A 27,536-nucleotide genomic window follows, 5' to 3' on the forward strand; every position below is an offset into this window, starting at 1 on the left:
AGCTCGGTGTTAAGCTGGTTGGCTGGCACGGGCTGGTTGGTCGGTCGGTTGATGGTAGCCATGGCTCGAGTTGCTGCGCTACTGCTGCTACCGGTTCTTATTGAATCGGTATTTTCCATTTCCTTCTTTTTACCGGTCAACTCCAGAAAGTGTTTAAGAGAGGAGATTCATAAAGACGTCCTCGTTACGGGGGAGTATGAAATCGGTGAACAGGCGAACACTAGAACTAATCTGAAGGTGAGCACAGACCTGCGACCAGCTACGTGATAACCGAATCAAGTTTGATTGAGGTTTTATTCGTTATGTATCTGTGTTGAAACGAAGTACAAGTTACAAGTGTCAGTCATTTGTTGTAATAAGTATTAGTTAAATTGTCAGTCCATAACAACTGAAAGGTGTGACAGCTGTTAGCACTACGGCTAAGTTAGGCCCCAGGAAATTCGTCTTCCTGGTTGTATTAGCACATTAGCTAGCTAGCTATCAGCCGGTGGTTCCTGACGTTTTCTCCGATTATTTTAATAAAAAATTGTATTTTTACATTAACACAGATTGCTCTGACTAGTTTAAATCCATTTGTCACATATTGTATGTGTTTAGTTCATAATTATTCGGTGTTCCATTTAAAGTTATATGGTTGGTGTCACCGTGTCGGCTCCGCTGCTGTTACACGTCAGTCTTAGCTTCCATTCAGTTGACACAAGCTAGCAGCGTCGTTAGCCGCTTACACGTCAACATTAGCTTGTATTATGTGCCGTTAAAATGAACCAAATCACTAGATTGTCTCCATATTGCAGGCACGAGTATCCTTCTTCAATTTGTTGTTGACACATTGCAATGAAAAAATTGTAATAGTATTATTTTTATTTATGGAGACTGTGTCCTTTTTCTAACAGTTGTTTGCAGTGCAGACTGCAAGACAGACACTGGTTATAGAAATTGGTTTTGTTAAGTTAAGCTAGTTAAGTTTTTAATCTAGAAAAAAAATTCCAATATTTACAAAAAAAATCTTACACCAAAATCATTAAGATATGTATTAAGAATAGACTAATATTCGTTTTTTGGAAATTCAGAGTAGACTTTTGCATTTGACATCCTTGAATCCCAAAATGTATGCATGTTATTTTATATATTATATATTTTGGGAGCTTATTTGCTGTTCTGTTCAGCTCTGTTTTTTCTTTAATTTTTCTTTCTTTATTGTTACTTTGTAGATTACAGATTCATCCAGCCACACTCTTTATTCCAAGGAAGATGCAACAAAAGGAAAGTTTGCATTCACCACAGAGGACTATGACATGTTTGAGGTTTGCTTCGAAAGCAAGTCACCCATGGGTAAGTGTGTTAACCCACAAGTCTGGCTACACATGGGATCTAGATTATAAGTCAGAGTCACAAACAACACAGTCCAAACATATGTTTTATTATGTTTATGTTGTCTCAAGCATTTCTGTTATGTTTGATAGAAATTTGCAAATTGATTTATGTCTCATCAGTGGTCCTGGATAACCTAGAGTGAAACGTATTTGGAATCATACTAAGTTTACATATCACTTTTGTATCAATTTTAGTATCTCACTGAATTGTATGATTTTTAAAACTTACAGGAACTGGAAGAATTCCCGACCAGCTGGTCAATCTGGACATGAAACATGGGGTTGAGGCCAAAAACTATGAAGAGGTAAGAGTGAGAAATGGGTGTGTACTAGTGATGCGCGGGCCGCCTCCTAACCCGCGGGTAACCCGCGGTTCGGGTTGGGGCGGGTCAAAGAATTTTCGCTTCACTGCGGGGCGGGTTGGTGTGGTTTACTATTCTGAAATATCTAGTTCTATCTATTAATATTATTTTTTGTCAAACTGAAAATAAAGACCTTAATCAGTGTCTACATTTTGTTACTATAATATGTAAGACAAAATATTTATCAGTTATTTAAACACAGGTCACGTTTTGTAACGTAATGTCCACGTAGGCGCGTAGTAGGCTACGCAGGTGCAGAAAGCGACAAGCAACAAAAGATGGAAGAAGAAGTGTTGAATAACATTCGTTCGGGAGTTTACGTCCTTAAAAAGAAGAAGGAGGGTCAAATGGCTAAATCACAGGTTTGGGACAGGTTCAACGAGGTAATCAGTGCAGACAACAGCAGCAGCATTGGCTATGTCCTTTATAACACTTAAACGCTTTAAAACACTTTATTTATTTGCCTATTTATGTTTATAGGCTTAACGTTCAAATGAAAATCCATTTTGTGTTGCCAGTTTCCAGTGCCAATTTAGGAGACCATATGCACCTTTCTCAGACTAAAAAAAAGCATTCGTCAATATCATAACATGTGTTTTAATGGGGCGGGGCGGGTCGGGTCGGGTTAAAAAAATAGAAGCGGAGGTGCGGGGCGGTTTGGTGCGGTCCAATTTTTTTAAAAGAGCGGGACCCGCGGGTCGGAAAAAACCCCGACCCGCGCATCACTAGTGTGTACTGTATTTAGAATGACCCACATGGTGTAGAAAAGAAAAGTATGTCTAATCATCAGTACATTTGTCTTGCAGTGAGTATTTCTGAGTACACATTTTATTTTATTTATCCATTAGTTTTTAAAATGCAAGTTAGTCAGCATAACAGTCTTTAACACTATTTGGTTAGATAGAATTAGGATAGAAAAGACATATAGACTTTTTCCTGTGGATGTAGCTCAGCCCTGAAATTAATCAAGACTTTTATTACAACTTCAATGTTGTATATAAATCAGGTCTGGCAACTGATTTGTTTCTTCTTAATCACAGTGCTGTGGGCGACCTTTGTTTCCATTGTCAAATGATAATAATGATGTCAAGGTGTTTTAAAATATCTTAGATAGAAATCAGTGGAGGAGGTTCTTTGCCTCTAAATCTTTCCTTAAACAGTGACATGACATGCATCATAACTTTCCTTTGTAGTCCTACAGAAAATGTATTTGCTTCAAGCACATTTTAAGTATCCAAGTGATAAATTGCTGTAAGCGGAGAATCACTTACTGCCCACACATGGTGTGCGAACGTTACATGCAGTTCATCTGAAAGTGTGTTGGTGGCTGTTCAGAGCTCAAGAGTGAGGGCATTCCTGCCTGTGGGCAGGAGGGTGGAGCTGAAGTTGCGCATGTATTCTCCTACGTCAGTAGATGCGTTACTCTGAACAAATACATAAAAAAAAAAAAAAAAGATAATGAACGTCTGAATAGATGACAAATGTCATATTGGATCAGCACACACACACCAATACACACACACACCAATAATAATAATAATGAGCAGAAAATCTAAATTGTTCTAATTTAAAGCAGCTGAATTTACCCACATTATAAAGTGACATCACATTTATTCTTGGTCATTTTGTGTATTCTCCAGTTTTTTATTTTATTTTTTTTATATCAAGACCGTCCATCTCACGTCCAGCTGTTTGTTTCTCAAACAATCTAAATGGCAGCGCTGTCATCAGGAATGAAATCATTTAACACACTGTACTAGTTTTCAGCTACAGGGTGACACCTGCTGGACAGATGATCTTCTGCATTTCTACCACTGGCTTGTGAGGCATTAACCTTCAGGGGTTTGTGAACCATCTGTTTTGTCCCACTAGATTGCAAAAGTGGAAAAATTGAAGCCTCTTGAGGTTGAGCTGAGGCGACTGGAAGACCTGTCAGAGTCCATCGTGAATGACTTTGCGTATATGAAGAAAAGAGAAGAAGAGATGCGGGACACCAATGGTAAGAGGACACGGCTCATACCTTTTTTTCATAGGAAAGGATCAAATTATAGATATGTAATTGTTAACTAAGAGTAGGTTTGTTTTCTTAAAAAGCATTTAAAAAAGGAAAACTGAATTTACTGTTTTTTAACTGTAGTGGTCATTTCAATGTGTGCATCAAAAGTATTATTTGCAGTGCACTAACATGATTTGTCTTTCTCACCACTCCAGAGTCTACCAACACACGTGTGTTGTACTTCAGTATATTCTCCATGTGCTGTCTCATTGGGCTTGCTACATGGCAAGTCTTCTACTTGCGGCGCTTCTTCAAGGCAAAGAAGCTGATCGAGTAGAGCGACTCCTCTGGCTCCTTGCCTCAACGGACGCCGTCTGCTCATCAGCCCACACATCCCAGCATCCACCCTCTTTGGACTAGCTTCAGCAAACAACAGCAAGTGGGGTTAAGGGGCTCAAAATGTAGCTTCTAGGGTTGAGAGAAAGTATCAAGAAAAACAAACATTCATTTGCGTATTGAGTGGTTTGGAACATAAAAAGCTTTGCAGGGAGAAATGCACTGTGAGACATGGAAGAGGAATGTCACGTTCACATTTCTTTCTGCACTGTTTTGGATGTTGCAACTTACTCAGTATGAACTCGTCCCTTCAATCAGTTGAACAGTTGCTTTTTGGTTTTGAGCTCAGTTTGAATGGATGTGCCATGAGCGAATGTCTTTGCCCTTCTGTTGATATAAACATTCTTTGCCATGCCAAGCAAACTACTTCCTTGGTGCCCTTTTATCAAGTGAAGGCTCTTTGAGAATGTGGTTTGTTGTTACTTTAAGACAATTGGCAACCACTGAACTTATGTGTTGTCTCTTAATTCGCATACATGTTTGGTAGTTAAATTTAGCCTTGTCTTGAGTTTGTTTTCTTGTTGTAATTGCCACTTAGTTGCTTCTACTGGTATATTTTTTGGGGGGGTGGGTTTGAATTGTAAGAGTTATATTCTCATAACTGTAAATTAGGTCACTTATTTGAGCTCTTGCATGTCTGGGTATTTTTTTTTTTTTTTTTTTTTTTTTTTTTTTTTTTTTTTTTTGGAAAACCATTCAAAAGTATCCAGGAATCAAAAACCTTGTTCTTGCACCCACTTGACTTGTATTGTTATATTCGTATATATTTATGCAAGTTTCTCTTGTCAGAGTGCAGTTGTTGGAGGATGTGACAAGAAATGAAAAGTTATCAAACCATATGCCCCTTTTTTTCTCTCTACACTGGTCAGGTTAATTATTCTTGTCAAGTTTCCAATAACATTTCTTGCAGATCCATCCAGTGTTGTTTTCATTGGAAATGTTTGAGGCTGGGGCTACATGAATGTGGGTAGTTGCAGATATCCGTGTTTGTTTTGGGTGGTTTTTGTTTTATTGTTTTTGTTTGTTTTTCTGACAGGGATTAATTGAGGCTGTCCTGGATACATTTTTAACAATGAACATGCGCGTTGTGCGCAGTCAATGATTTTTATGTTGACTGATAAATTTTGTAAATTTGTGTTGGGCTTTTATTCAATAAAATATTGGATGGATTTATATTAGTTCTTTTTTTTTTAGTCTAAGATGAGTGATTTTCCTGATCAAAATGTCTGAGCTCTGTTAACTGGATTTGAAAAAGAAATTAGAAAGTATACTGATAAATTTAATTCAATGCAAACTGTAAAATTATATTTGAATGCACAAGTGACTTCTGATCACATATATGTCAGGGCAGGGGTGAGGGGAACGCCTCTAAGCATGATTTAACTCACTCACTAGGTACTAGTTTTACTAAGAGGTTATAATATAAATTTTTAAATTAACATTCAGTCCTGTGACTGGAAAATAAAGATTTGAGGTTATAGTTTGGCAATCAATACAATAAATGATTTGTCATGAGTTTAGATACAAGGCAGGATTCTGACATTTACCTACTACAGAGGAAATTGCCGTTAAAGTGCATATTGAAGATAAAATCACTTGGTTGCAACATATGAGGAAATTTCCTGCCTTTATTTTTCAAGCGAAGTGTCTTTATGTGATGGACCACAACATGATTTAACTGAGGAAAAGTGTAGCTGGATTAGGCCTCAGTATACATACAAGAGTGGTCATAAGTTTTGGGAAACTTTCCTATTGAATCCAATGGAAATGTTTCCCAAAACTTATGACCAGTAGTGTACAATACAATTACAATACGTAAGATAAAAAGTCCTGCTATAAATACAGCTTCTCAACCCAGTCAATTGAGTCGGTCTCAATTATTTGATTTTAATTTTTTTATGTCAACATGGCCTCCAATTAAAAGCTAAAGTCAGAATGATTTGGTTTCATGTTCAAGACGTTTTCAGCTAAAGGAAGGATCAGATTGATCTGTAGGCCTACGTCCTCCTCATGGTTTGATTGTGTCAAGGACCCAAGCAGAATCCAAGGTAGTAAGTCCATGAAGTTATTAATCTCCAAAATCATCCTCTTTCTTCCACAGACAAATTGATGTACTATAATAACATAGCAATAATAGTTCAAACTGGCACCACACAATGCAGCTCTCAAAATTATTAACAGCAATTTAAAGAAAAATGGGAAATAAATCTTTAATAAAAAAAGAGACTAAAACATGACTGATTAGACTGTTACTTTTTGATAATGATAACTGCAAAGAAATGTGTAAATAGACTGATGGTAACATAACTGATCAGGAGTATTCTCATTTGAAATGTTCAACAATAGGTGTTGTCTATCTAAAATAAAACAGTGAAGTCAAAATATATTTGAGTAACTGAGAACAATCAACATTTAGTGTAAATTCATTCATGTTGGTCAATATTGCATAAGCAGAACATTCAGTTTGTCAAACTATATATTTTTTCTTATTATTATCATTTTTTTAAGTAAAACAAAAAGTTGTGGCAGTGTTCTGGCCACTAGCTTAGAATTTTCATTTACCAGTGTATCTGCTTAGTGAAATTCTTTAAAATGTACATTTAAGCTAAGAATGTGTCAAGCTGTGAATTAACAAAAGCTGCCTGAACTATAATAATTGGGTCCTGGTTGATTATTGTAACCATATACATATTTTTTATTATTATTATTATCTTATCATTGTTGATGTAAAAGTACAATTAAGCATTTTACATAAGAGTACAAATTCAGAACTCATAAAATTGAAAGCTGAGATCATTTAATGTAACATAAAGAAACAAGAAGACAACAAAACACGTGGGAAGAGTACATCTCAGAAATTTCAAGTAAAATCTTTAAAGCCATTATACTTTTATACTTTTAAAGTCTTTATAGCTTTCAAATTTGTTAAGCCTTTCAATGTTCCAAGGTAAGTTTTCAGTTCAGGCTTGAACTGAGGCAAATTGGGTTTTGTATTAGACCACTTACATTTGTAGATATATAATTTCCGAACAAATTAAAAAAGTTTAAAATAAAGGAATAAGTTTTGGTTAAGTCTTTATTGTAAAAATAAATAAATAAATATGCTTATATTGTAACTTAATTTTAATACGGCAATACAGTTTTAAAAAGTGTTCAGTTTCAGTCCAAAATATTTTAAATAAACTTAAATACAATCATAAAAGAAACATGAAATGGTTTCACTAAGAGCTATACAGAAGGTACAAGATTAATCAAAATAATTTCTAAATTTTTAATAAATTGGTTTGTTGGATATATTCGATGAAACCATACAAAGAAATTGATGCAGCAGCTCGTGCAGCTGTAAACCAATCAAAGAAGAGCGCAGTCATGCTGACCCGGATATACTTCAGAAGCACTTCCTCATCAAAATATTCCGTGTTAGAAATACGTTTGGTGTCTCATACTGACAGCGCGTCGATTTTTCTAACAACCATGCCGGGTCCATATAAAGAAACAGACCTAACAGAGAGAGTTGAAGCTTTTCTGTCCGACCTGAAGCGCGGGGGGGAGCGGGACGGGACCTCTCCGGGGCTCGGCGGAGACCGCACGAGAAACGACAGCCCTGCTCCGCAAAATTACAGCTCAGGCTCGCTGGAGCAGCGCAGGTGTTAATGCCACTCTTTCACTGTGTTTACATTGAATTTGGACATTTTTAGAAGAGCATTAAAATACTATAAAATGTTTAATAGAAGTTAAACAGTTAGGTTAAATAGTTTAGACAGCTGTTGTAACAGTTGTCTAAAATCTGCTTGTAGTTTGATATAAACTATTCATGGATTTAAAGGAAAACAAGTTAGAATAAAGTGGACAAAACAAGTCTTAAAACTGCTAATTGTATAAAATTAAAAGTTGTGCTCTTTATAATTTACGTGTTTATTGTAAAATAATTATATGCATACACTGATTATAAAGTAAAAAAAATCCATGCTATTGTTAACTAAATGAACAAATAGGACCAATAACTGCAAGAATATCATTACAGCTTTATTTATAGTTGATTTGAAGATTGTGTTTTACTCTATGCCATTTTGTTGATTGTGCTCTTTCATACTTTCACGTCTTCAATTTGTTTATGGTGCAGTGCAGGTTGGAGATGTAATTAAAACTAAAATAATGTGAGAAACGATTGTAGAAACAGGTTTCGTCATATTTGGCATTTATAAACATTTTCTTTTTCAGGTGATCTGATGGAAATAATCCGGAAAGAGGGGAGGAGAATGTCTGCAGCCCAGCCATCAGAGACCACTGTTGGTAACATGATCAGAAGGGTGCTGAAGATCATTAGAGAGGAATATGCCAGGTGAGGAGACCTCCGAGTGAGTCTAAACCTAAACACACCTATGACATCTAATTCCTTTACTTTTAACAAAACAAGGTCAGGACAATGTGAAAAATTGTAAATAAAAAGCCTATATTTAACTAGACAACATACCCCAAAAAATATGCCATTTGTTAAGCAAATTGAAGTCTAGCTCGTAGTTACATTTGACTTCAAATGTGAATGTGAGTGTTCCTTTTATCCTATCATATCCTTAAAGTTTTTTTTTTATTTTAATTGAACTAAATTCTTTAAACTTGCATACGTGATTCCACCTTTTTTGTGTAAATCTCATTTTATCCCATTATATCCTTAAAGTTCGTGTTTTGTTTCTTTTTGTTAGGTTGTTACCAGGCCAGCCAGCCACTGTTCTCTCTGAGTGTGCTAATATTTCATTTTAATGATATTCCTACACTAGAAGCCATTCAAACTTTAGTTATAACCTTTTAATTTTAATCTCAAGTCATTAGTTGATAAAGTTTATACAATACAATCATGATTCAGATCAGAGTTAAAACTGCTTATACCTTCTACACAACTGAGTGCTAATTCAATTTTTACCTGATTTCTTTAGGTCTCGGGGTAGCAGTGAGGAGGCAGACCAGCAGGAGTCACTCCACAAGCTGCTAACCTCTGGAGGGCTCAGTGAGGAGAACTTCAGGCAGCATTTTGCTCCCCTCAAAGCCAATGTCATCGAGGCCATCAATGAGTTACTGACGGAGCTTGGTGAGCTTTACATGACCTTACAGTAGTAGATTTTAGGGATGTTACGATTCTGGGTTTTTTTTTTCTGTCCAGTACGATACCTGCGGTTTATGTATCTGCCGATACCAAGTACTGATCCGATAACTGTTATTTAATCAAGTGGTCTATTAAATGTATAATTTAAATAAGTTATGTTTATTATAGGCTTTTAATGTATAATATTTTTGTAACTATCATTAAATGGCTTAGCGTAGGTTCAATGGTAAAACATAAATTAACACATAAAAACAATGATTGCCACAGGCAGGATCGACGCATATTTCTGATGATAATATCGGTTTCGGCCCAAGTCTAGTAAATGTGTGCATAAATTACACTTAATAACATTTAAAGCACATTATCACTGCTTGAAAGAGAGCATGTAACACAAAGCCTGAAAGCATGCATTGGCACACAGATCAAACTATTTTTAAACTTAGGCAGCCCCTAACAAAATGACTGGCTTGGGTTTTCTTTACTGTTTTCGAATTGCTTGTGACTTCATTCACCTATATGCGTTTTCTATTTATTTTCTTTTTTGCTGCTACCTTTCTTAGAGGGAACAACTGACAACATTGCTATGCAAGCCCTGGAGCACATCCACTCCAATGAGGTCATCATGACAATTGGACGCTCACGCACAGTGGAGGCTTTCCTCAAAGATGCTGCACGTAAACGCAAGTTCCACGTCATTGTGGCAGAGTGTGCTCCCTTCTGTCAGGTAACACCAACACTTGAAATGCAAATTATTTACATTGAGAATATTTTTAACAGCTTGCTTGTTTCAACTACAAACAGGGACACGAAATGGCCACCGAACTGTCAAAAGCTGGCATTGAAACAACTGTGATTGCCGATGCTGCCATATTTGCTGTCATGTCTCGGGTTAATAAGGTATGTGCCCACATGAAAGACTTAAAGATGTCTTGCAACAGGTAATGCGGGCTAATTGTGTGATGATTTCTTTTCAGGTCATCATTGGTACCCAGACAGTTTTAGCCAATGGTGGTTTGAGGGCAATCAATGGGACACACACTCTCGCCCTAGCAGCCAAGCACCACTCAACACCTCTCATTGTTTGTTCTCCAATGTTCAAACTCTCACCTCAGGTAAGAAAACACTCCAGTCTATTAGGTTCCTACAGTCTCTTTCTAATGCAAAATACTGAGCTTATTTTCTATCTGCAGTTCCCAAATGAAGAAGATACCTTCCATAAATTTGTTTCCCCACATGAGGTCCTCCCTTTCACTGAAGGTATGTTGTTCTGTGACATGCTACCAACTCTCCATCAGTTTTTCCTCTAAATGAAAAGTCACAGTTTATTTGTTTTCCAGGTGAAATTCTGTCGAAGGTGAATGTTCACTGTCCAGTGTTTGACTACGTCCCTCCTGAGCTCATCACACTGTTCATCTCTAACATTGGTGGACATGCGCCATCATATATTTATCGACTGATGAGTGAACTTTACCACCCAGAGGACCATGAGCTTTAATCTATGAGATTAACAAATAAATCAAATTAAATAGACCGTAGTGTTTTGTTTTTATTATTATTTTTTTTATTGTTATTATTATTATTGTTGTTGTTTGATTGTGTGTGTCTTTGCCTGTTCTTTCCTGAAAAGGATTTAAGATATTTTTTGTCCCATACAGGAATCAATTGCAGAAGTCTTAAAGAATGTTAAATAAATGTCTTGTTCTATTTAAGTATCTGACATTTAGGGAGATAAATTAAGGATATTGCACTTTAGAAAGAAATGATTAATGTAATTTGCAGACAGTATGTAGACAAAGAAGTTAAATAAACAAGCTAAACAAAGGTACCACTTTTTTTCTAAGGCAAGTATAATGAAACCCCACATCAGCAGTATTGAGTGTGACGTTGTGTTTTGCAGGAGGAGGCGCTGTGGGATAAGCAGATGATCTGCTTTAAGAAATTTTCAGTGTAATTTGCACTTTTGATGAGGGTTTTTTTCAGTATTGAGCCATCACACTGTAAAAAGCATGTTGTTCTTTCAGGTGGATGGATTTGAACAAGCTCAATTACAGTTATATATATATATATATATATATATATATATATATATATATATATATATATATATATATATATATATATATATATATATATAATGAGGTATGTTCATATATTTGTGTTGCTGCATTTCCTCAAAACTATCACGTCAAAACTGAAACTAAAAGAAAGGTGTGTCACTGATTGTTTTCACTAGCTGCAGCAGTAGTGACAATGGTGTGGTGTCAGCTGTTCTCCGGGAGGCGGCGATATAGGACAAGCAGATGATCTGCTTTAGGAAAATGTTTTAATGGGACTGTGAAGGCAGGTAAGGACAGGTAAAGCTGCTGTGTTATGTAAAGATATGATAGTCTGTGTGTGTTGTGAGAGTAGTTTAGTGATGAGTATAAAAGGACTGGGTCTCGCTGTCTTGCTCAGGCTGCGCTGCAGCGTCTATTCTCAGGCGCGATCCCACTACTGAGCGGCACGGGGGCTTTCACCTGCTCCGTTTCCGACCTGGGCTGGTACACCCCTCCTTGGACGACCTGGTGGTCCCGAGCTCCCCCGGGAGCACCATATCGATACCGAACTTAGTGCGGACACCCGATCGGCATAGTCCGCTGCGGCTCAGAGTTTCTGAACTCAAACGATCCACCAACCTCAGCCTCCCGGTAACTTGGATTACAGGCGCGCGCCACCGCACCCGGCAAGAGCAGTTTGCGTTCACAAAAGATTTAACTAGTCTTTTTTTGGGGTGGGTCTCAGTGATTATGCGAGACCTAGGGCAATTTTTGCGTCTTTTATTCCTCCAGTTAGAACCTACACTTTGTGTGCTCAGTAAGGTTCTCTATCAGTTAGTGGAAATGAATGAATGAATGAATGCTTAATAAATGGTAAAAGCAAAGCAAATCAGACATAAACCTTTTGATGTTTTTCTACAGATAGATAGATAGATAGATAGATAGATAGATAGATAGATAGATAGATAGATAGATAAAAACAGTACTTCAACAGGCCTGCCAAGTGTGGCACATTGCAGAGTGGTTGAACTTGAAGGCTGCAGGGACGAGGGTCAGAGGGGAGCATGTGAAGGGCTTTGGCACCCTGCTATGGTCTAACAGAGAGAGTGCATTGTTCTCTGACCCAAATTTCATGACATGGAACTGAAGGGAAAAGGGTCAGAGTGAATGGGATGCAGCAATAATGTCTTCACTCTCCACTGCCCCACACTCGCTGGTCAGACAGTGACATCATCCAACTGTCAAACAGCATTTTTGGACTAATCAGGGAAGCGTGTCCTTGGAAAGATGAAAGCTTGGTAATGTGATAAGCAATGCTTTGTATGTTTGGTTTTTTTTTTTTGGTTGTTTTTTTTTTTTTGTGAAGCGGTTGCAGCCAGAGACAAACTTCATTTAAAATATTTTTTAAATGTTATCTTTACTTATAATGGTAAGTAAAATGTGTATTCCATCTCATAAGCCGGCTTCTTTCATGGCTTACACCTTGAAATATAAAGCTATCTAGCATGCTATTATTGTATCTTAAGGAACAATTTCCCAGTCTGTCTGCTTCATTTTTATCCTCCTTTATAAACTAAACCCCACTTGTATTGCACCTGCTCTGCTAAGTTACGGAAAAGAGACACTGAAACAATGTCTTTGTCCAACAGGCTCAACAGCATCTCAAACACATCCAGCACCAACTTTATGTTTATGGGTGTGTCTTAAGATTCCTCTCTGTGCTTACAAGCTTGTTGGTGTGAAGAGAAGGAGGATGGAAAAGATAAATCTCATTCTCTTTTTCATCACACTGACTTCATTCTTCACAGCCTTTTGATGAGACAGGGGAGCAAACCTGGGAGGAGACTGGAGATTTACAGCTGACAGAAGCATGCAGACCATTAAAGGCTTGGCAGCCCACTAATGAACAATCTCACTGAGAGGAGTACAGTATCTGTTGAGCTCATCGATCTAGAGTCATCCTGAGGGATGTGTAGACTATCTTATAACCCTGTCATGTTAAAGGACAGCGAGATTCATTTAAATTTTCTGATCTGAACTCATCATGGTGGTGTTATGTTTATCTGGCTTTAGACACAAGTCAAGTACAGAAACATTAAACACAACTTGAAACATGGCTGGAAAATAGCATCAGAGGGATCCCTGCTTGTGTAAATGCATAACCCTGTATCCCCCTCAGGAAAATGACATACAGCCAGCAGCCCCTGCTGTTGCCTGGTGATGCTGAGCATCACACTGTGCTGTGTTGACATCAGAGTTGTGGCGTCTCGTGGGAGAGCAGAGATAAGCACTGCAATTAGTGGAGAACGAGGCCAGCGGCAAGCTAAGCATTCCCTTTGGGCCCCTGGAGGCCTCTAAGGACTTTGAGGCGTGTGGCTAACCTCTGGGGCCCTATACCTGTGGCTCTTAGGACCCATTTGTTGCATCTGAGTTCCAACAACCAACACTGATTAACTGATTAATCAAAAGAGAAAATGGTGATATTACTGATACTATTGAAAGTGATTTTAAATGTCACAAAAGGAAACAAACATGCAAACGAGAAAGTTAATGATGGCTGATTTCAGTGTAGCCGCTTAACTTTTGTGACTCTAACCCACGCTGCTTCACGCTGTCATGGCTCACTGATATGCTTGAATAAACCTGCAAGAAAGACATTGTTCATGTTAAATCATAACATCTGTGCTTTAAATGAAAGAAAAAGGCTGAAAGATCTGGGTGATCATCAGGACAATTCCAGCATGTGGACAAAGAAAAAACAAACAGAAAAATGAGATAAGAAAAATTAAACTTGAGAGACCCAATAAAACAAATTAGATACTGTGACAAACAGATACTGTAAAAATTAGCTAACATGATTTTTATCCATACAACAGCTTAAAAAATAATAGAGGAATAAGACAAAACCAATGGAAACGAGCTGTCACCCAAATAAAAAAATTGGGACCTTATCACATTATAACATGATCATTTTACTGTAGAAACGTGAAATGTATGTCCCAATTTATTTATTTATTTACAGCTCCACATTTCCGTAAAAATCCATCCTTTAAAACAATAATATTCATGATTTATTGAGCCTGTTGTGTAGGAGGAAAGGTCAGCCAGTTGCTGGCTCTGACTTCTTAAATGTAACGTTTTGCTGCTTTTCTACTTTTTAATCAAAACACAATAAAATCTGAAATAAGTATGTGAAGATATATTTTTCAACTGTAAAATCATGTCCCTTTATCACAGTTTATTAAAATTTATAGACTAACGTATTGAAAGGTAGCTAATGAGAAAAAAAAGAAAACAAAACAAATCAAGTAAAGACGAAGGTCAACTGTAGCTCTAATAAGTCCCTTTTAGCCTTCCACTCCTAGTGTTGTCAATGGTTATGAATTGCTTGCAGGTTGTGTGCAAGTGTGTGTTGCTGCTTCTGCCTCTGAGCCTGCATGCACTGGTGTGTGTGAGACGACGGCTGTTGCTCCATCTGCGTCTGCTGATGAGTAAAGCCATGAAATAGATCCAGCTGGAGATGCGCAGTAAGGACTGAGGTCTCCTGGGAAATCATCCACACCTCTCCTCCGGCACCGTGTCCGCTCCTTTAGCACCCTAGAGAGCTATCAATAAGTGGGTAATTGAATATTAAGCACAAACACTGCCGTCAAACGAGCGTCGGCGTGTGTGAGGATGTGTGTATGTGTGATGGGGGTGTTTAGCTGTGCGAACATGACGATGCTGTCATCCCGTCCTGAGGCTCTTTGCACAGGAAGGATAAATGTTTAATCCATTAAATAACAATTACAGCCTGTGATGGTGCAGAGTGGCTGGTGGAAGGAGGGAGGGAGGGGACATGACTGAACTGCTCACATGCCTCTAATTGGTGTGTATCCACACATCCCACTGATTAAACACAATTGCCAGCTCACACATGCAGACAAGATGAAGCTTTAAGTGTTAAGTGTTAAAAATGTAATAGTTATACAATTTTTGAGCATGCATGGTAGTTTCACATGAGGCAAAACACAAGCATGTTTTATTTTTAAAAGGCAGACATAAACATGAAAGGATTTTGAATCACAAAAAAAGTGTGCAAACCTACATAGAAATGAGACATTCTGGTGTTATGATGAGGTATAAAGATTAAAAAAAACTTTTCCTTTCTAGATCAAACAGCATTAAGACTGGTTTACATCTGGACAATGTGTTCATGACAACTTGACTTTAGTCAATGCTGACGCTCATATTTTACTCAAGCATTTAACAGAACAGACCTGTCAGAGTACAAGACAGACTGAACAGATGTTTGAGGAAATAACATTTCTGCTCTGAATGTAAATGAAGTATGCATGTTGCATGATTAAAAAAAAATCTAGAGTCTGAGTCTGTAGGTAAGAGAAAATAAAAAAAGAAAGCCTATAGCCAAATCATTGACATGCAAATCCTTTAACCTTCAGCTGATTTATTACAATTTTGTCAGAAATATTGACTTTTTTTTTTCTTAAGGTATGTTTTTAATTTTTTGTTGTCATTTTCCGTTCTTAAGGCATATTGGTTTTAGTTTTCTTTTTTGATGCTTGGACATCTTTCCTTACAACAGACACAGCTGACTGGGAACAACCAGCATCTTTTGCCACTCAGAGTTGAATTGCTCTCTTGAAGGAATGTATTTTATTATTTTTATTTTTTTAGCTGTTAAATAAAATGGCTTTATATCGTATCGTATTTATTTCCCTCCACAAAAGGAAATGGCTTATGGAGCACCCTCTAAGAGTGCTGATTCCAGGTGTATATTCGGACACAAAAGTTGCCTATAGATGGATAACTAAGGGGGGGGGGGGGGGGAGTTAAATCTGATCGCTGCATTTTACTGCATGCTATTTTGTGCGGACATAAAAAAAAATATAAATAATAAAAAACATGCATACACTGCCCCACAAACACAGTTTGTCATTATAACTGTTAAGTTGCCCTTGTGATCCAAAACGAGTTTGCTAGCTGGAGTTTTCTCATGGTGGCTGCACAATGGACTGTATATGGGACCTGCCTGGTGGCATTGCTTAATTAGGCGAAGAGTTGATTCATTTGCACTAACTGACAGCTAATTAAAGGAGTGAGGGCAAATCAAACTGACGTCCCTCTGAGCTGCGCTTTGACTGCAGGAGATGTTAAAAAGAAGGAATTATGAAATATTGAACGTCCTGAGTACCACCTGCCATTAAAAGTGGCCTCAAACATATGGACCAGTGTATAAGTGTGTGTTTAGTTAAACAGGCTCATCCCACAGTGCTGAAATGCAGCCTGTAGAGCCCAGCTGTTTGTGGTACAAGGTTTTCATTAACGACAAGAAAAATGTAAGTGAATCAGACAAATATATCCAAATCTGGATAAGATGCACTAAAAGAGTTTAATGGAAACTACTTTTATACACAAACTTCTCATGTAGTGCAATAAATAAACCTGAAGTTCTTACAACACCTGACACTAACACATGATCTTAAGATGACTGGAGAAGTCTGCCATTTCAACACATCACTGATTATTTTGTATTTTTGTGCAGTTGATTCTAGGTTAAGCTGATTATAAATAGGATATGAAATAGAAATTAATATATTTGTATCCAGTTTAACATTGCAGTTTTTATTTTCATGGTTATTTAAAGACACGCTCCGTAACTTTCCAACCTTAAAACTCTGCATTATGGACTTGTTAGATGACATAGTAACATATATTATGTGCATTTCTGAAAGTGTTGCCGCCCAGCAGCATGCTGAGGCTGAGAAACCATGCTACACAACTTCGTTTTACAGGACGCTGCGTGACGATGCAGTTGAGTTCCCCTTTACAGATATAAAAACACGGGCTGCTTTGAACGTACATTGTGGCTTATTCTGCAAAGAAACACAAGAAACCACTGGAGGAAGAGAGGAGAAAAAAAGAGAAAAGGGGATAGACAAGGGATAAGACAAGAGTCAACATAAGACTGTCTTTTACAGGTTGGAGAGAGTTCACAGTATGCAAGATGGATGCCGAATTAGTTGTTGATAGGGTGTGCATCACTAAGAAATTTGCAAACGTTCTGTGGTGCATCTTTAAAGTGAAGAGAATTATCAAAGGCCGAAGAGAAATTTTGTTTGGAGGACCAAAGCTGTCAAAATCAGAAATATGTACAGAAATATAAAAATGGCTCCATAAACAAATTCATATACCAATAAATTATGCAGAAAATGTTTTTTAAACTTTTTTTAATTAAGAAATTATAAAATAAAGAACATAAATTTATATTTCTTACTTAATTTAACTTATTAGGAACACTTCTATTTACTTTTCAGTGTAATTTTCAGTTTTATTATTTATTGTATTGGTGCTTTCTCCTTTATTTTTATGCCTGTATTTATTTCTGTATTTCCCTTTTACATGTTTTCAGTTTGTATTTATATGTGTGATATCATGTTTCTCTGGGAATGAAAGATAATTTGCTTGTTACCACTAAATAACAATGATGAAGTTATGAATGTCTGTTGAAAGTCAAGACTGTGTCTCTATTTCAGCCCACTCTAAAAGCTTTTGTAGGATGTTGACACACGCTGTCTAGGCTTTGGGGGCCAAATGCTAAATGCCCTGAAAGGCTTTTAGAGGCAACTCAACCCCTCTTCTCTGGTCTGGGACCATGCTCCCTGCAGGACACCAGGAATAGGCTGTCTTCATGTCTGCTGGTGCTACCCATGTGAATAAAAAAAGACAATTAGGGGCTTATTAGGGTCTCGGGGAGCTGTAACTTACAGGGCGTCCGCTTGCCGGCTTGGCCCCAGCTCTCAGCCGCTGTCATTGCCCAAAACAGTCAGGGGCATTGTCTCACCTAATTACGCTGAAACCTGGGGCCCCTTTTTGTGTTGCTACTGCCATGCCTGTCCAGTTCCCTTCTCCTGCCTAACTGCTACTCCCTGTACACTCTGGAAGTGTGCTAATTAGACAAGAAATGGGCTCAAGTAATTATGTCAGCTCTTGTTAGGAGTAGCCACATTGCAGAATATTATTTTGTCAAGAAAGTTTTGGTGTTGAGGGGCCTCGCTCCCACATTTCCCAGAGTATTTTTCTCATTACAACAATAACACATCTGCACAAGCAACTGGGGAATGTGGCAAGTCAGAGTCCCCGACAAACTTCAGAGCATAAATAGATGCACTCATACAGAAATGGAGACTATAGAACAGCAAAAGCATGAAATTATTGCCCTAATTAATGCTTTGTGTCCACAGAAAAAAACTGTTGAATCACCAGCGACACATTGTTAGGACTGTGAGAGCTTTTTTGTTTCTTCACCCTAATAGGATGTTTTGATCAACGGCTGTTTGGTGACCCAGCTCCTCGTCTTAAATGCCGAACTCTGGGAAATGGCAATTAGCTAGATTAGAAGAGCCATTTCTGGGGCCTCTAACAAAGACAAGGAGGGAGCTGAGCATGGGTTAAGAAACTCTGACAGAACAAGACTGACCCAGACTGGGTGCTACTTTTTCATTCAAACACTGAGCTGAATGAATTATCAGTTACTGTTATTTGTTATGTATCAATAAAATATTTATTTTACATTGTCAGGCTCAGCTGCTTGATAGTGACAGGTGTCCAGTGTTGTTCTTTTTATTAAAACAGTTTATCTTTGCAATTAGTTTGCTGAGAGGTCGATCACATTCAAATGAATAGTTGCAGTTATGTTTCCTGATATCATATTAATACAAGATTGATGTCAGTTTCTTTTCTTTTCTTTCCTCCCTATTATCGTTGTCTCTCTGGGAAGTCACTGTTACTGTTTCTGAAGAGTTGTGATTGAAGCTCCTGACATCTGGGCCCCAGCAGTTGAGTCTCTTTCCAGTTGTACCTCTATGTCTCTTTGTCCATCTGCAAAAATACACATAAAGGTTTGCATAAAAATTTCAGCATGGGTGTGGAAAGATTGTAAAATTGATCATTTTTTTCATGAGTTTGGTGTGGATGCAGGATTTGTTTTCTTCTATAATTCAGCTAACAGAAGTACCTTAGGCAGCTTTTATTTTTAGAAGACCCTGCATGATTGTGTCATGCAGGGATCCTCCAAGTTTTTATGTCTCTCTACTTGAACAGGGAAAAGTTTAGGAGTTGTTTTTTTTTTTTTTTTTAAGAACATTAAATATTTTAAAATTGCAACAAATCATGTTAATGTTTCAACCAGTCCTTAGATTTCCCAAATTCATTTATTTTGACCCAGACTGTTTAAATTGACAGTATGGGAAGGAAGGTGTCCATTATTTACAAAAAAAAAAAAAAAAAAAAAAAACAATATGGCAGGTATTAGAACCTGAAGAATATCTCGGCAAACAAAACACATATACTTCAGATCTTTAAACTGTACATTTAATGGTCTTATGCTTGGCACGAAGTTGAACATTTTTCCTTTAGAAAAAAATTTAAAATGTATTTATCAAATCTGGTTGCTTCTACTAGACACACAAACCTGCTTCCAATATTTCCCTAAATATCAGGAGCATTTTATTCCACTGTCTTTGAATTGAGATTAAACGGCCAGTAATGAAACTGGTTTCTAGCTGCGTCCTAATCCCAGTGGAAGAACCTGATTGGTGGAAAATCATCCACATGGGTTTAATGGAAACCTCATTAGCCTGGCTGCTGATACGGCATCGATCACTTCATTCACCTCTAATGAAATGTTCCTCTAACAGCTTTTCATGAAATGTTGGGTGTAATTTACTTTTCCCCCAATTCTCTGTCTGCAGCTCTTTATGAAATGGATAATTTTGATGTTTAATTTTGTCGTTAAATATATTAAATTTGAAAACCAGAAACCACTTGAAAAAAATGTCTCAATCATCTGCGTAACACCGATTACAGATCAGGACTGAATCTGTCGTGTCCATCATTGGCTACCTCACGCACGGGTGCCAAACATTCCCACGGGATATTCATTTATTTATTTATTCATCGCCTCACACGGTCCATTGTTGCCTGTGCATCTCCGCTTCCTTCCAGCGCGTCCCCTCATCTCCATAAACTTTCCTCCGAATAATTGTCCAGATGTCCAAAAGCGTGCCGCAAATTATCTCCGAATGATTGAAACTTAGAAATAATTGAATAATGGCTGATTAGAGAAGATTAGGTTAGAGGAAAAGTAGGAAAACGAGAGTATTTTCATCTCACTTCACAGTCCAACAACTCTGAATTTGAGCTGTGATAAATGACGGGAAGCTGCGGATGATTTCCCCTGACATCCTAAATGTCATTCCCGTTTGCTCTCACTTTCCAAATCGGATTAACCCGCAGAAACATTGTGTAACCTTTGCAGGCCATGTCATACTTTTTTTTTTTTTTTTTTGTATTTGATATCAGACCCCAAGCTAAAAAGCACACTTCAACTTTAGGGGTAAATAAATCTGTTGCTACACCCTACACCGGCGTTAGTTCCACCGCTTGTCTCATATTTAATTACCACCCTGAAGTGTCCTAAATACTCTGAACTGGGACGTTCTTTATCATGTGACCAGTCAAAGAATAATAATAACAGGGAAAAAAAAGCTTAATACCCCATCAACAGATGCGCAGATTGTTTGCAAAGACAAAACGTTTAGTGCGAAAACCTAATTAGAATATGCAAATCACGGTCACAGTGTGAGTTGGTCGTTGGATGTAGCTGGAATATGCAAACCGATCACTCAGGTTATAATTAAGAAGCTGAAATGATTTGTTAAATGAGATGTGGGCTGTGTGAGATTTTTTTATGATGATTTTGTTTGTGCTCCCCATGTGCTTATTTTTGTTGGGTTGTTGGTATTTATTTTGCCACGTCACTTAATCGGCTACATTTCATTAAGTAGCATAAAGGAAATTAAGGCAGGGAGAAAAATTTATTGGACTATTTTTTTCACTCATATAAACTCATCTGATACGTTTTTGTAACTATTTTCTTTATTTAGTAAATAAATGGAGTACTTGATTAGTGAACAGATGTTTTTATTGCCCTAAAATTAAGCAGATTTCCTGGACATGGCGGATTTATCAGTCTGATTGATTCCAGGGGATGAACACATTAAGTTACAAAGAAAGTGAATTCCTATTTCACTGACAGACATGTAGAATTTTAGAAGCAAAACCAAAGGGGAAAACTCAAATCTTTCTCCATTTTTTCTGAAATATCTCCGTATATTATTCCAAATTTATGGCAAACTTGTTAATGAAATCAAATTTTCCTGTGGAAAAAAGCAGGGTTTTCTGAAAATGAGCCATTTGGTCGTGGAAAGAGTGGTTGAGCTGAAAGAGAATTTGCTTTTAAGGTTTGACAGGATATATATTTTTTTAAGTATGACCAACTTTTTGATAGGAATGCAAATATTCAGCTCATCAAAGATGTCAAAAACTTCCTGCAGGATCTTCTCCCCTGTGATTGGCTGCCGCCTTTTGCCTGTTGGATAAAAAGCGCAGCAGAGACAAGGGCAGAGATAAAGAGAGAGCAACACATTGTTCAGTGCACCAGAGGCGCGATATCTATTTCGAAGGGAGTGGAAAACATTAGTTCGGAAAAAAGAAAGAAAAGAAAGCTGCCTTTTCACCGACATGACTGGCAAGGACGGAGTTGTGCTTTCAGACACTGAGAACAAACAGAAAACAGTTTCACAAACCAGCGTGAACTACGGTGGATCCCAGCAGCCGCATCCAGCTTGGAAGATGGCCCCCACTGTGCAGCGGCGCACCGGCTTTGGGATCCAGGAGCTGCTGGGCCTCAACAAGGAGCCGCCGGCGGTGACACCGAGGCGGCCGCTGGAGACTCTTCCACACAGGGCCCACATGCTGGCTGCCAGATCTGCACTTGGACACGCTGGGCTCGGGGTCGGCATGGGTTTCCTGGGCCCGGAGGGAATACATTCGTTTTACAGTCAGCCTGCTTTTCTTGAGGTGCTGTCAGAGGCGCAAAATGTGCACCTGCAGCCGCTGCACAGGACGGCGCATATGGACTCACAGACAGACGCGAAACACTCCGGTGCCAGCTCCGGTGAGTGTCTCCACCAAGATATTCATTAAGTCGAACTTTTGTAACTTTATGGTTGTTGCTGAGTGAATAATGCATATACATTTTTTATTCTTGGCTACACACCATTAGCCATAATGCTTACTTTTTTTTTTTTTGGTCCAATACATTCAACCAAATGATTTTAATACTAAAAAATAAAAAAATAAATCACTCAATCACAGAAAAGAAGTGCAAGTTAATTGAAAATAATTATCACTAGCTAGTCCATATATTTGAGCAACTGGGACTTAGATTTTATTGTGCAAAAGATTTTTGTGAAATAAATAAAAAAAAAAAACAGTCAACAAGGCCAATTAGTTTTAATGTAATAATGTTGATCATTGTACTAATTTTTTTTTCATTTTAACATTTTACATTTTGGACAAATCTCTGCAAATAGTCACGAACGCAGCTTTTCGAGAAGATTTATTTATTTTTTTGGCCTAACTATTTAAATAATTATATCTTTGTTATGAATATTTTAAAGGATATTATTATACTTTGACTTCATGGCTGCAGATTTAAGATGTTTGCCGGTATTTCCTCACAGATTCTGACGATTTGAGCTCCTCCGGTGATCAGAAATTTTCCACATCATCGATGAGTCAGAGCAAAAAAAGAAAGAAAAGACGCCACAGGTAGGCCCAAACAAACAAAAATGGAATTAAAGAGAGAAAAAACAAGAAGATGTAAAGACGTGTGTTATTTATATTGCTATCATCCTCCAGCATGTGAGGCCTTGTGGTCATATTCATGATAGAATTAATAGATTCATGCGCATGATTTATTTAATTGTAGAATATACATTTCCAGTTTTTTTTTATTAAAAACAATAATGAAAATTAGCAGGAAAACACCCTGTTTTCATTGGTAATAGTTTTAACACAACATATTCTTAGACTATAATTTTGATGTGTCAATTGTAAATTTAATATGTTTTTTTAAATGGTTTGGAGGAACACTGACTTATTTATATTTAAATTCAATGCTCATTTTAGATTTTTAAGGCCTAACTAAATGAATACACAAGTAAGCAAAGATTACAGTGTTGTAAAAATAAGATAAATAGCCATTAGAAATGGCATATATTTAGGGAATTTATAAAAAGCAAAAGATGGTTTGGTGCATCATTTGACAATAACAATACACAAACAAGATTTGAGCATTTAGAATTAAATAAATAACTGGAGGGCATCCATGTTCTTGTTTTGTCTGCAGAACAATTTTCACGTCCTATCAGCTGGAAGAGCTGGAGAAAGCTTTTACTGAAGCTCACTATCCAGATGTATATGCCAGAGAAATGTTATCCATGAAGACTGAGCTGCCAGAGGACAGAATACAGGTGTGTGTGTTTGAGAGTGTGTGCATGCATAGGTGTCAAATGTGCAATGACAGCTCTTATCTTGAATCTTGCTTTCATGTCTTAAATATCTAATATCTTAATTTGAGTGTAAGTGTTTTCAGATATTTCCTGCATTTGTGTGAACATTAAATGAGAGTTAGAGCCGACAGTCATCTGCTCCATCATCATCCTCGCTTAATTAGTTCATAGAGAAGTTATCGCATCTCTCTCAGGGAGAGGCAGGCCACAGCCCTGAAATGAAAAGATAACTACATAGAAATTAATTAGCAGAGGTCAGCTGCTGAGCACAGGGCTGCTCCTGGCTGCTAGGAGAGTTTTAATTTCCCGTGATATTTGAGCTCCTGTCTCCCATCGACCGGGTCTGGAAATTAACTTATTTTTCAATCAGCCTCCTTGCCTTCTCCTCCTCGCCCCCGGGTCACCTCCTCCTCATACAGGCAGCAAAGACACACATGTGATGCTGTGCACACCCACACTGTTGATGTAAAAAAATAAAAGGAAAAGTTGATTGCTCATACGGGGCTCATCTTTTCATGAACTGGAGGTTATCATCAGATCTACCTGAATAGCTTTCCAGGCCTGTCTGTGATCGTTTTAATTTCAGGCCTGCAACACACACACACACACACACACACATACACACACATCAGAATCCGTCCAATCTCATCCTTTTCCATAATGCTCTTTTTCCCCCCTCTCATCCATATTCACAAGACTATTACTAGGTGGTGGAAATCAATTTAGCTACTTGAGGAGCCAGAAGCTGCATGCTCACAGTAGTGCTACGGATAAATATTCCAGAGGTGAAGCAGTGAAGGGAACATTAGAAATATTAACAACTGAGTCCCAGATCTGCCATTACAGACTGATATTCTTTGTTTAAGAGTCTGGATCTACAGGAAATAAATATACACAGACTGAAACTTAGAGCTGATTAAACATGAGTAGAAAATGCTTATATTTTCCCCAGGTTCAGCAAACAGAAGGTTCCTGCATTCATTCCTCAGTGGACTGAAATGTGAATGTAAATAAACAATTTTGTGCTCAGACAAATAATTCTTGAACAATAATATCTATTTCTCCAATTCGAAAGATATTTTCAACATCACTTATGTTGACCATTGCTGCAGTGTATTCCAATTGTTGCCTAGCTAAACACTGTGAGAAACCACAGGTTATGTTTTTATATTCACTCGAGAGAAATCAGATTTTAAAAAGTTTGTTTTTAGTACAATTGTCAGAGCACTTTGTTATCTGGAATTCCTGATGGGCACTGAAATACAGGGTTGAATTGTATCTTTCACACATGCTCATTGGAGTATGTTGTACAGAGAAACAAAACCCACTGTTAATTAATCGTGATAAATTGATTACATCATAAAATTATGTCATGATGTTATTGTCATATGTGATTGAATGAGACAAAAATTTAAATTATGAAATTGGAGTTATCTGCAACATCTGGCTTCTATTCAAATTAATACAGTAAATGTATGTGTTTATAACATTAAAAAACCCTTTGGTTCGTTTGGTATCATGTCTAGACACTGGAAAGAAATCTTAAAAGTCTGAAAACTAAATTTAATGTGATAAACTGCTGAAAAGAGGTGTTAAAAAAACTCATGTAGATTTTTTTAGCTTTCTGTATTACACTTGTGTAAACTGCTACTGGACAGTATGGTTTTCATTCATGTCCTTACTTTACAAAATCTGCATCCCTGTTGTTTCAGTGCAGCACATAAATCCATGAATAGAGAAACAAGGGGGATTTTAATAGTTTGATTGCTTTGTCTAACAGCTAAAAAGCCAGTAATGATAATGGATTCCTCATGTGATCTTCATCTTTGCAGGTGTGGTTTCAAAACCGTAGGGCCAAGTGGAGGAAAAGGGAGAAATGTTGGGGTCGCAGCAGCGTTATGGCAGAGTACGGCCTGTATGGAGCCATGGTCCGTCACTCCATCCCGCTGCCAGAGTCCATCCTCAAGTCAGCTAAGGACGGCATCACAGAGTCTTACGCTCCATGGTTACTGGGTAGGTTATTATAGAGGAAGTAAGGATGTTGCATACCAAGAAGGTGACTTTTAAAATAGCAATTATAGGACTTTCTACTTAATAAATAAAGACTAATATCTTTATACTTAACTTGGTTAATACTAACTGAATTAACCCCTAACTTTAAGCTGACTTCTAAAATAAGCTAAAAATATGATGCACCAAATAACACTTTTATTTATGATAAAATATCAATAACTGTCCATGAACAACTAATAACTGGGCTAACTCCTACCATATCCCCTACACCTGTTTGTAGAGGCTGTATTCTGCCAGGGGTGAGGGGTAACCCTGACTCATAAAAGGTCCAACGAGGTTATCGGCATGTTGTTAAAATGTAGCAGTCGATACGGTGATAATCCTACTTCATCGGGACAGATTAGTCCACATCTCCTCTCTCACCTCATGTCAATTGATCAGTTCAAATCAATTTTGTAGCTCTAATTGAATAAGAGGTCCTCTTCACCTCTCTGTCCCCTATATCATCATTACCTTTTACATGTTCTATCCAACATAAATCTCCTCAGAATGCGACATGTATTCTTTTACCATTTAGACTTGTTTTTTATTCTTTCCCATCCAGGTATGCACAAGAAGTCAGTTGAAACTTCACATACCCCCCCTGGAAAACCCAGCAGCCTTACACCAACACCAGTCCAGGAGATAATAGTGGACAAAACAGAGGAAGAGAAGCCGAAACCAAGTAAAGATACCACATCAGGAATTTCTAAAGAGGAACTGAGGGAGAACAGTATTGCTGTTTTGCGAGCGAAGGCACTAGAGCACAGCGCCAAGATGCTCGGGACTGTTTCAGACAGAGCAAACTGCCACACATCCCAGAGAGAGGAGACTAAGGAGATGACAGAGGAGAAGATGGCAGAGGTGGAGAATAGTGACTGAAAAAGGCTGCAGGATACAAAATGATGGTGACATAACTGCAGTGGGGAGTTTGCAACATCTTTCAGAGGCAGATGTGTGATATGATTATTTGAACAGAGCCTTAATGAATGTTGAGTCACCAGTGAACCGTCAAACCTCACAGAACATTTCAGCATATGTGAAAATGGCACTTAGGGCTTATGTCTGTCATCTTCAGCTCTTTGGCTTGAGGCTCATTAACTCAACCAATAATCATGTTTCTGTCCCTTTTGATCTTAAAGATATTTAAATCTGGTCTTCTGTCTGTAAGGCAGCAGAGGAGGCTTAAGCACAGGAATGTTTCCAAAGCATTTATGACAGATTTCCTGACACAAAACTGCAGCGAATAGAAATATTTGTTTGATTAAACTGACAGGCTTTCTGACATGGCAGCTTTTTATGCAAAGGAATATTCTTTAATGTGGGGTATTTGGTGCTGAGAGGCATTAAAGAGAAAAAGTCTTTATTTAATAGAAGAACCTGACCTCCAGATGGTGACAGATTTCAGCTGGCTACTGCCACATGTACCAATACAAACAGTTGGTACCAAATCCTTGTATAATTGTGAGACTGAAACATTGTTTTTTCAGCTCTGTCAAACTGTGATGTAAATATTAACAGTGTTTAATACTTCATACTATTCCATGGTGTATAGTTAACATTGACTGTTTGTCTCTGTATAAATGTAACTGTAGTCTAATTAAAAGTTCCCTATATTTAAAAAATCAAATGTTTTGCTAATTGAGCTTCACTGTGAAAATGGTGCATGTGTGATGCAGATCTTGACACAAAGAGGGAGTTTTTAAAGCCATTGTAACAGGAGAGCCTGTAGGGATAAACAGTGGATTACACCCTGCATCTAAAGTAATAGAGCTGATGCTGCAGGGTACTCTGATTAAAT

At 37.7% G+C, this 27,536-nt stretch overlaps 3 protein-coding genes across 3 annotated transcripts; all 3 read left to right on the forward strand.

Annotated features, from left to right (window-relative positions):
* On the forward strand, positions 1 to 5,296 carry tmed10 (transmembrane p24 trafficking protein 10). The gene is made up of 5 exons (XM_041976134.1): positions 1 to 237; positions 1,212 to 1,332; positions 1,605 to 1,678; positions 3,608 to 3,734; positions 3,947 to 5,296. The coding sequence occupies exons 1-5, from the start codon at positions 52 to 54 to the stop codon at positions 4,066 to 4,068; spliced, it is 630 nt and encodes a 209-aa protein (XP_041832068.1). The 5' UTR covers positions 1 to 51; the 3' UTR covers positions 4,069 to 5,296.
* Positions 5,297 to 7,517: 2,221 nt separating this feature from the next.
* On the forward strand, positions 7,518 to 10,756 carry eif2b2 (eukaryotic translation initiation factor 2B, subunit 2 beta). The gene is given in 9 exon segments (XM_041976835.1): positions 7,518 to 7,676; positions 7,678 to 7,774; positions 8,349 to 8,469; positions 9,062 to 9,213; positions 9,789 to 9,952; positions 10,030 to 10,125; positions 10,203 to 10,340; positions 10,419 to 10,485; positions 10,566 to 10,756. Coding segments are annotated over 9 exon segments (1,068 nt in total). The 5' UTR covers positions 7,518 to 7,601; the 3' UTR covers positions 10,724 to 10,756.
* An 11,004-nt stretch (positions 10,757 to 21,760) lies between these two features.
* Positions 21,761 to 27,181, forward strand: LOC121633877 (visual system homeobox 2-like). Its single transcript, XM_041976175.1, has 5 exons — positions 21,761 to 22,284; positions 22,853 to 22,940; positions 23,521 to 23,644; positions 25,516 to 25,696; positions 26,301 to 27,181. Exons 1-5 carry the CDS (start codon positions 21,849 to 21,851, stop codon positions 26,615 to 26,617), a joined length of 1,146 nt encoding a protein of 381 aa, XP_041832109.1. The 5' UTR covers positions 21,761 to 21,848; the 3' UTR covers positions 26,618 to 27,181.
* The last annotated feature ends 355 nt before the right edge of the window (positions 27,182 to 27,536 follow it).

Source organism: Melanotaenia boesemani, chromosome 22 (genome assembly GCF_017639745.1).
Source record: "Melanotaenia boesemani isolate fMelBoe1 chromosome 22, fMelBoe1.pri, whole genome shotgun sequence".
NCBI lineage: Eukaryota > Metazoa > Chordata > Actinopteri > Atheriniformes > Melanotaeniidae > Melanotaenia > Melanotaenia boesemani.